This window comes from Haemorhous mexicanus, chromosome 3 (genome assembly GCF_027477595.1).
Source record: "Haemorhous mexicanus isolate bHaeMex1 chromosome 3, bHaeMex1.pri, whole genome shotgun sequence".
Taxonomy (NCBI): domain Eukaryota; kingdom Metazoa; phylum Chordata; class Aves; order Passeriformes; family Fringillidae; genus Haemorhous; species Haemorhous mexicanus.
Window position 1 is genome coordinate 22324978 of NC_082343.1, and position 10444 is coordinate 22335421.

Genomic DNA, 10444 nt, shown 5'->3' on the forward strand with positions numbered 1-10444 from the left:
CTTTCACTCCATTATCCTGCAGAATTTCAGGCAATCATGCCTTAAAGGCATTATAAAATGTTCCCAGCTGCTCTACATCCACCATCTTCCACACTCTCCCCCTTTGTTCTTTTGATTGCTGCTTTTACCCAGAGTCTATTGAAAACTTGAATGGCACTGTGGGCAACTTGCAGAGGAGGCTTGCAAGCAAAGGTGTTGAAAATTCCTTGGCCAAGAGTTTGGTTGTACATGTAGGATTCCAAATAACCAGGAAATACTGTCACTGAGATTTCTTACACTTTTGTTGTGTACAAGCAAAGCCAACCAAGTGACTGGTTTTTTTTCTAGCAGACGGGGGAAAGGAATGGTAAAATGTTTCATGTTGCTTGCTTTTGTATTATTGTATTAAAGCCTTCCTCCCTCTCTTTTGTAAACTGCACAGGCCTGTAACTGCACAGTTGTTCTGGAGAGAATGTCCTCTATCTGTACTGCTCTGAAATTACTGTCGTAATTTCCACTCTTCAAGGTCACTTGGAGAACCCTTTTTTCCTCACATTCCACCACCACCACCTCCTTTCGGAAGAGCTGCTGATGCAGTGGTGATTTCCAGCCTAAGCAGCAATGCCAGAGCTTTAAGCAGGGTCTCTTGAGGGTAGTAAGTTTTTTATTGCAGCCCGCTAGCATATTGAACCATTATGCCACCTTGAACATAAGTGCAAATAAGCACATGATGACAAAATTACTTAAATTTCTGCCTAATTTATTAGCGAGGAAAGGGATGGCATATTGTTAAATGCTTCTTGAAATAACTGTCCCTTTCTCCCCTAATCCCTCTTTTTACAGGTCTGATCTTGACAACACCTGGAGAGAAGGACAAAGCAGAGTCCAAACGTGCAAAATTCTACAACGAGTTGTGGTTTGCAGTGCTGATGGTAGTTCTAGGTTTGATCCTCTTGGCTATTCTTCTCTCCTTAATTCTTCAGAGGAAGGTTCACAAGCAACCCTATGCACGAGACAGGCCTCCTTTAGTTCCACTCCAGAAAAGAACATCACCAATGAGTGTGTATTCATCGGGTGAAACCCATCCGGTATGTTTGGAAAAATGCAACCAGTGTGTATCCATGATACCTGCCCTCAAACACACACACAGACTTTTTCTTCCTCCTTCGAACAGTTCGTTGGAAGGAGGAAGGACTGTCTGGTCCCATATGGGCCATATCTGTGTGGGCACACAGAGCAAGGTTACAAGAGCTTAGTCCAAACAGAGCCCTGGGATGCCTGGTCTGCAGGCCCTGAAATGCTTCTGATGCCTAAGACAAACTTTGGGTCTGGAGTCACAGGAAATGCAAAGCCATTGCTGTCACCTCGTGTTAACTGACATCTGCAGTAGAGCTTAGAAGTCTTTGGCATGCTGTGAGAAGGTAGATGATAAAATGTGCTTTTCAGGGGAACCTTTCATGTGCTCCCAGCTGCCTGCTGTGGATGGCTAACCAGGGTCAATCTGACAGTCTTTGTCAGGTATCCAGGAGATATGCCTGCAAAGAACAAGACTTAGGAAGAGGCTTTATTTCTTGCCAGTATCCATCTACCACCCAACTGGACTGCTCTACGACAAGCTGCGTGCCAGGAAGGTTTGGAGTAGAGTGAGAGTAATCAGGGAAAAAGCTAGGGAACTTCACAAAATGCACATGTGCATTTGTGCACATGAACCCACAGTGGGACCATCAGAGTGGTGGGAGGAGGGCTGCTGGGAAGTGATAAAGAGGAAGGCTTTTTTTATCCTGAGAAGGTATAACTCTGAAAAAGAATACATAAAAAACATTCCATCTTGTAGCAGAGTAGTAGCGTTATCCTACCCCTTGAAAAAGCAAAACAAAAGGAATATGGCAGCTGTTATGGGATTGAGAATGGGAGCAGGCATGCCTTCCATTTTCATGCTTCTTCCAGGCACAGGCCGTGAAGTGATTCTTCCTGTCACTTCTCAGCTTCTTTTTCCTATGAGCGTCAGCAAGCAGCATAGTGACTCCTGCATCCTTCACGCATTCTGTCCCTTCTTGTCTCGGTGCCAGGACACTGCATCTGTGCCTCAACCAAGAAGCTCTTGGAAACAATGGGATTTCCAGTGTGTCCCTTCTCCTGGCAAAGGCTAAGAGCATAAGAAACTTTTTTTTTTTTGGTCTCATGGTTTTGATTCCTTTTCCTCTACAGTCTGTCATCTTGTGTTATTCCTCTTGACTTTAAAATGTCTTTGCTGTTGGCATGCCTGCACAATTTCTTTTCATGTTCCTGCTTGCTCTTTTCTTTTCTTTTTTTTTTTCTTTTTTTTTTCTTTTTCTTCTTTCAGCAGCTCATGGACTTAACAGAAAGGAAGATTTTTAGTGCAGCAGTTGAAGGACTGATCTGATCTGTTAGTGAGGTCATGGCAAGCAGTGCTGGCTGCACACTTAAAAATTAAATAGTGCCTGGTCTTTGCCAGTTCCCCTACTCCCCCATATCCTGCTGCACTGCTCTCCCTCACAGAGCTGCAGCTAAGTCACACCCTCTGTCAGGTACACCTACACTGCAGCTTGCCCTGCCTTAATGCTCTTCCTCACTCTCTTTAATCTCAGTTTGAAACTATTGCTGACACGTCCGATTCATCAAGCAGCGTCACTCTCAAAAGATACACGATGCACTTTGAGGTAGAGTCCTCAGCTTGCAGAGTGGCCAGACGTGTGGTGTGTCAGATGACCCAAGCATGCACAAAGGCATCTGGCACTGCATGTTTCTCCTGGTGGGTGATGATTTTTCCCCTGGTTATGAAAAGATCTGCAAACATCCTCTTGCTGTGAAAGTCTAGGCTATCATTCTGGTAATCAAAAATCTTTGGACTTCTGCTTGTTGGTACTTTAAAAAAAAATTAGGAAGAAGAAAAGAGAAAAAATGGGGAAAATTCTGGTTTAGCATTGGTGGGGTTTTTGTTTGTTTTTAATGATATGATTGTTCTACAGTAGGGAAAGGTCTGGGGTTTTTTTCTTCTGTTTATAACTGCATGATTTTGAAGCATGGTTTTCTCTGTTCTCTTCCACTCCTGCTTTGGTTTTGTTCAGCTAAGTTATATAAAACCATGCCCTTTATTTTTTTTTTTTTATTTATTACTTTGTGTCTACCTCACAGGGACTGGCGGATACGAAAATCCCAGGGGCTGGTTCTCCCATGAGCAACCGCAGTTTCCGTCTGGCAGCCGGGGGAAGGAGGCCGAGTCAGGGCCAGCTGAGCCGCACGTACTCCCCCGCCTCTCTCCATCGCAGTGTCAGCCAGCTGCTCAACCTCTATGACAAGAAGACTTTCGATGAATCACCTTGGGATGCCATCCTGCACAACCATCGCACTACTGGCCGTGGCTTGGTAAGGGCTCCTGCTCCCCTGGGATGCTGCTGTGCGTCATCTCCTAGAGATTTGTCTGTTCTGTTGGAGTCATGAGACAGTCTAAATGTCCTGACTTCCTGGAGATACAGCCAAAAGGCCTAGAAGGACATGGCCATAGCTTAGATCCTCGAAATTCTTCAAGTCTACTGTTCTCTTCTAGAGTTGCAGGTGGTCACACACTGCTCTTACGGGATACAAGTGATCCATGTGCATCTCTTTATGGTTTCCATTGAACTGTTAACTCCATGGTTACCAAGGAAGTGTGCCTTAAAGAATTCCCTTCTATTTGGTGTTTTTTCCTTTCCATGCAATTCAGCAAAGGTACATGTCTGAGGTGGGATGTCTTGGCATCCTATCCACATTTAGAGCCAGAGGCAGGAACTTGTGTTATATTGACTCCTGTTATGTTAACTGGGACTCAGGTGCTGATGAGATCTGCTCTCTGTCCTCTGCTCAGTCATAATGCAGAGATTTTGTGAATGCTCAGATCTCCTGGCATGTGTGACAAATTAATTCAAACTCTGCCCACATGGGACTAGAATAAGGTTAGGGGGGCAGGCAAAGTATTTCTCTTTTAATATAGGACAGAACTCGACAGTGTCATCAACAGGGATCTGAACACACAGACACAAGGCATGATTTTCAAGCCAAGGACAGTGACGACCTCCCTTCCTCCTTGTCACCAGGAAACAGCTTTTTAACTTCCAACTTTCCCTGACCAAATGCATGAGAAGGGCTTCAGTGGTCAGTGAGACATGAATTTGCTTCCTAAAAGATACAAAAATTAAGGTTCCTAAAAAGAACCCAGAATGGGGGTGAAGGACCTATAAGGTAGTAAGAAAATTAGATGGTAGTCAGTGCAAGTTAGTGAGTGGATCTTTTCCAAAATGCAAATGAACTGGAGGACAGTCTGGCGCATAAATCTAAGTAGCTTCCTCAGACTTTCACCTTCAGTACACCAAACAACTGGAATGGCTGGAACATATGGATTTACCACAGAGTAGGGGTGTTGGTTCCATCACTGTCAAACCCACTTAGACCCCAACAGCAGGACCAAGGAGGCCAACAAAGTAGTGATAACTCTAGCCAAAACCCCTCTAGGTACAGCTTAACCTCCAGCCTGCACTGGAGCACTGCAGCTCATGGACTTCCCAATTCATGAGCCTTGCCATTTTCTCAGAGCTATCAAATCCTTGTGATTTAATTCCTTGGGGACTAACAACTCACTGAGGGTGCCCCTTCCTGTGATCTCATTAGCCAAAAGAAGTTTCCTGCTGCATCCTGCTGCTCAGGGGAAGCTCTTGCTCTAGCCACTTGTCTTGGGCTGACATCATGACTTAGTTTAGGTTGCAAACCCCCCACCATGTGCGTGTTAGAATGAGTTTAAAAATACTCCAGTGAATGTCAGGGGTGGCAGAAGCCAAAGAGCAAAAATTTTCATTTCTTTTTGGTGGCAGACAACCCTCACGGCATGAGCTCAGCTGCTTTATCAAGTCAGCAGCTCTTCTGTCCATCAACCTCACATTAGAAGTGTACAAATCAAATACAAAAAATGTATTTGTTTTGGTTTACGGTAAATTTGAGAGAAAAATTTTAAAGGGGATTTTTTAGAAAGTAGATTAAAGTTTTTATTTTTTTTAATTAGTTTGGGAAAAGATATTCCAGAGAAAAGTGGAAAAATTCTTTATTTAATAGTAAAGTATTTTTTAGTATAAAAAAAATAATAATAATAGGAAATTTTTTTTTTGCTTTAAAAGAGATTATAAATTTAGAAAGTTTTTTGTGGGTTGTAGTTTCGTTTATTTAGATTTTTAATTTTTTTTTTTTTTGTGTGTTGGAAATGTTGTGGTTTAAGTTTGGTTGTTTAGTGTAGGTTTAAATAGTTTTAAGAAAAGGAAAAAATTATGGTTTAGGGAATTTTTTTGTTTTAATAAAGGAAAGGTTTGTTTTGTTATTTGCACTGTAGATATTATAATTTAGGAGTTGGAATGTGGAGGAGTGAGTGCAGTTTTTGAAAATAAATTGTGTGGGGTAATTTGGTTTTCTTTTTTTGTTTTCAGAATTAGTTTAAAAGGTATAAGAATTATTTTTGGGTTAAATAGATGAATGGGGATATAATTTTGTATTCTAAAGTTATTTTAGGATATTTTATGTTTATTTTTATACTGTTAATTAATAAAATTCATATATTTTATTTAAAATATACAGTATATTATATATATACTATATAGAATATATAGCTATATGTAGATAATGGTAGTAATATTTAGTAAATAGTGATATTTATTTATAGTTCTTATTTAATAATTAGATTTTTTTTGTATATGTAGTGTTGTTTTATTTTTTGTATTAGTTATTATGTGTAATTTGATTTTGGAGTAAAGATAATTTTATGAATGGGTCTGTTTGTATTTGAGGTAGAATTGATTTAAATTTCTGTTAAATAAATTTTTGGTATGTGTTATTGGGATTTTGCTTTTGTTTATTGTTTATAGGGGTTTAGATTGGGTAGGGTTTGTTTTGTTGGTGGAATTTTGGGTGTTAATTGGGGGTTTTTTGTTAATATTTTAAAATTTTTAAAGATTTTTTATTTAATGTTTTTAAGGTGGTTTTTAATAGTTTATTGTATTTTTAAAATTTTGTTTGTAGTTGGTATATGGTAGAGGATATGGTATATTTATTTAATGTTATGGTTTTTAGTTTAGGTGTTGATATGATTGTTTTTTAAATAGTTTTGTTGTTTGATTTAATTTTTTAGGCGTATTATATTTTTAAAGGACTTATTTTTAAGGTTTAGGATGGTGTTATGGGTTGCAGCGTGAGGTATAGGGTAGGTTTTAAGTTATTTTGTGGTGGTTTTTATTATTGTGAGTATATAGTGTTTATTTTGGGGTGTTTGGGGTAGTGTGATGTAGTTAATTTGTTAGGTTTTTTATATTTATATTTGGATTATTGTCTATATTACAGGGGTTTTATTTGTTTGGTTTGTTTGATGGTAGTATATGTTTTATAGTTATAGATAATCTGAGAAATATTGTTTCTAATTAAATTTATTTTTTGGTTTTGTATTTATTTATAGTTGGTATTTTTTGAGGATTTGAGGTATTATGGGTTTATTAAGTTAAGAATAATTTTTTTGTGTTGTTAATTTAAGTTTTTGATTTTTTTTCTAGTTTGTTTTTTGTTTTGGTGTTTATTAGTTTGATCTGGATTTTTATAGAAAGGGTGTTTTTGGTAGTGATTTTTAAAAATTTTTTAGTAGTTTAAATTGGGTTTTTTTAATGTTAATTAGGAGGTTTTAGTTATTTTTATAGAGTATTGGTTATTAGTTATGAATTAGTATAGAGGTAGAGTTTTGGGGTTTTTTTGATACTGTTTAGGCTTAGTTGAAAGGTTTTGAGTTTAGTAAGTTGGTTTGATTTATGGTTTTTAGTAGTTTTTGTAATTTGTTTTGTGGGGTTTTATATGGTTGTTTTTAAATTTTGTTTTATTTTTAGAATGTGAAAAGAATTATTTGTTTTATTGTTATAATTTGATAAAATTATTAGATCAATAAGAATCCATTATTTTTATAATGTGATAGGAATTATTTGCACTCTTTTAGTAAAAAGAGTGTAATGTGATTTTTTTGTTGGTGGTTGGTTGTATGGTGGAGTTTTTTTGGTTTGTGTTATTTCTTTTTGGGGTTTTTTTGTTTATGAGATTAAAGTTTTTGTATTTAGGTTAATTTGTAATTATTTTTAAAAGTTTAGAGTGATTTAGTTTTATAATATGGGTGTGTTGTGTGATGAGGGTAATTTATTTATTTTATGTGGTGTTGGTGGTATGCTGGGTAGAAGGAATTTTTATTTTGAATATTTTTTTTAGTATTGGCAGTTGGGGTGTTAGGAGGAGTTGTATTTTGATGTTGATTATTTTTGAGGTGGTTTGGATTTTTTAATAGGTTGTTAATTTTTTTTTGTTGGAGTGTAGTTGGTTTTACATTTTTCATAATTTTGGTTTTAGAATTGTATTGGTTGATTTTGAGTTTTATTAGGTATTTTTTGTTAAAGATTTTAGGATAGATTCTGGGTTTTGGTATTAAAGCAGTGCGTTTTTTTAATTTGATTTTGATTTGATTGGGTTAAGAGTTATTGTATGAGTGATTTTGTGTTTGATTTGGGTAAAGGTTTGTTGTTGTTTAGGGTTTAATTGGAAAGTAGGTTTTTTTGTGGGTGATTGGGTAGAGAGGGTTTATAATTTGGTTGTATTTAGGAATATATATTTTTTAAAAGTTTATAGTGTTTAGGAAAGTTTGTGGGTTGTTTTTATTCATTGGTGGAGATGTGAGTTTGTTGATGATTTTGGTAGGAATTTGATGTTTATTTTGTTATTTTATTTTTGGGAACTTGGTTTTTTAAAGTTTTTAAATGTTGTTTATTTTTTGATGGTGAAGTTGGTTTTTTGGAGAATATGGATGATTTTTAAAATATGTTTGGTGCTGTGTTTTTTTATATAATTGTTATTGATGTATTGTAGATGTTTTCATGTTTTTTTTTTTTTTTTGGTGTAGTTTGGATTAGTTTATGGTAGATGGTGGGATTGTGTTTTTATTTTTGGGGTAGTTTTAGGTTTATTGTATATTTTTTTATTGTAAAAATTGTGTGTTAGGGATAAAATTGGAGTTATTTTTGGATAAGGGAATAAGTTTCAGGATTAGAAAGGTATTAAAATTTTTTAAAAGTTTAGGGATTAGAAATACATGAAGGCTTTTGTTTTGAGAGATTATGATTTTAAGTAATATGGTTATTGATTACCTTATTTATTATAGAGTAAGTATATTTAAAATGTAGTTAGTATAGGGGTTTTTTTATTATGTGTTGGGGGTTAAAAAATGTATTTGCAATATTAATAGTGGTATATTACTTGGTTATTTTGGATTTCAGGTTAAAGTTTTAGTATGTTTGGTATGGTAGTGCTTAGTAGTGGAGTTTATTTAAGGTATGGTAGTCTATAGTTAATTTTTAATTTTTAGATTTGTATATAGGTTAAAGTGTGTTGCTGAATGGTGAGTGGGTTTTATTGATTATTTTTTTGGCTTTTAGTTTCTGGATTATTTTGTGGATGGGGATTATGGCATTTTGAGCTGTTTTGTACCGTTGGCAATGCACAGTTGAGGTGGCAACTGGTAGTTGTTGTTTTTTTTATTTTTAGGAATTTTATTGTAGATGGGTTTTTTGATAGTTTAGGTAAGGTATTTAATTTGCTTAATGCTCTTTGTTTTATAGCCACTATCTCAAACACTTACTTGAGGTTTTTTGGGTTTTTGAAATACTTACTTTGGAGGAAGTCTTTGCATAAAATGCATGGGCCTTCTGGGCTAGTTACAATAGGGTGTTTCTTTTATTCATTTTTTGTTAGGGTCATATGAGTATATGCTTTACATTGCCCTGAACAAACCCAATACTCTGCTCCTGTGTTGCTCAGCTATTCTTTTGCAAAAACACCCTCCTGCAATGTTTTTGAGTCAGTTCTTGCTCTTTATTACACATAGTAGCTTAGGAATGGTGGTTTCAAAGTTGGGTTCACCCCTTTGTCCAGCCTGCAAATCAATCTAGTGAATGGCTGTAGTGGCCCAGGACACAAACCTGCAGTAACACTGCTAGTGCCCTCTTTATGCTATGGAAATGGTTTATTTCTCTCCTGCTTTCAACTTTCTCCTAATGCAGGAGTGCAAGTGGAAAGTCAGACATTCCCTGGGAACCTTGAAGAACAAAATTTTACCCAAATCGTGTGTGATGGGGTTGTTACACACAAAAAAAAGTAAACATGTATTTTTTTCTTTTCATGGCTCCAACTTCCCCAGTACACTGTAAGAAACACTATATTATTGACCATTTGTCAGATATGTAGAGTAATTGAAAGGATTGAGTGTGAGGTTTTTTAAACTTACTGATTACTGTGAAAAACTAATTGTCTTGGATTCAGGTGCTTGAATGCTTTAGGTTCTTGTCTCATTCTGGGAGGAAAGGTAAGACACTAGAAATGCACTTATTTATCTATTTTAGAACCAGTTTTAGTGGGTAGGAGGAAAGAGAAATGAAAGAATCACCTTTAGTCTGGTACAGCTTTGGCTGATACGCATCTTTTTTCCCTTCCTTACAGTATGTAGATGAAGGAGATCTTGTCAATGTCATCAAAGGCTTCAGCACCGTCACCAAAGAGCACACCACATTCACTGACACCCACCTCTGAAGAACAAAACCAGCTTTTCTAGAAAATGGAAGTGGGTAACTTGCCAAAAGCAGCCTGCATGGCCTTTGCAGGCAGGGATAGGGCTGCTGTTTCCTCACCCCTTGCTCTGGAGTTAATAGATAAAACTGGGTTTTGGGAGGGGACTGGGGAGGGAGGTTAAGTTGGCCTTTTTTTCAACATCCCTTTCACTGTAGAGTAAAAACTGTGTGCTAGCACTGACACCTCAGAAAGGTAAGAGAATAGTTTGACAATCCCTCAGTCATACAGTAGTAAAAGACTGAATGTAGAGGCTCCCATCTTTGTCTCTCATCCAGCTTTCCCAGCTGAGGAGCATTGTAGGGGCAGGGGAGGGAGGGAGGGGGGCAGGGCAGCATGTTTGGTAAGGAAGTCTTTCACATGTCCAAAAACCAGCATGTGGCTAAAAGGGGCCTGCATGGCCAGATGTCCATGTTTTCTCCTGGCCTGACAGAGCTCCACCACAAAATTGTGTTCATGCACAGGTGAATAAAGAGCACTGAAGGAATTCTTATGAAGTTGTTGTAGCCTTTGTGTTCTCTCACTCCCTCTTCCCCTCCCTCTAAGCTCAAGGTAAAAAACCTAACAAAACAGGTCATTAATAAATGCTGAACTCCAAGCATGCTTTTTCACTTGCTGTCACCTCCTTCCTTTCTGCTTATGTATTACTAATCCACAGGCAATAAAACTTGTTCACCATCCACAGTAAACTAGGTGCAAACAGCAAGCAGCCAGTGTGACACAGGTATGAAATACCATGTCAAGGCACTTGTAATTGAGAATTATTACATCATGACAGTAAACCTAT

The 10444-nt window shown here is 37.1% G+C and overlaps 1 protein-coding gene across 1 annotated transcript in view; it reads left to right on the forward strand.

The window, feature by feature from the left end:
- The window catches only part of USH2A (usherin), a 373434-nt gene extending 363725 nt beyond the window's left edge, over positions 1 to 9709 (forward strand). The window contains exons 69-71 of the mRNA XM_059841048.1: positions 823 to 1067; positions 3136 to 3366; positions 9532 to 9709. Of these exons, the coding sequence (XP_059697031.1) occupies positions 823 to 1067; positions 3136 to 3366; positions 9532 to 9621 (566 nt within the window). The 3' untranslated portion in view covers positions 9622 to 9709. The remainder of the gene's footprint in view (positions 1 to 822; positions 1068 to 3135; positions 3367 to 9531) is intronic.
- Positions 9710 to 10444: the final 735 nt, after the last annotated feature.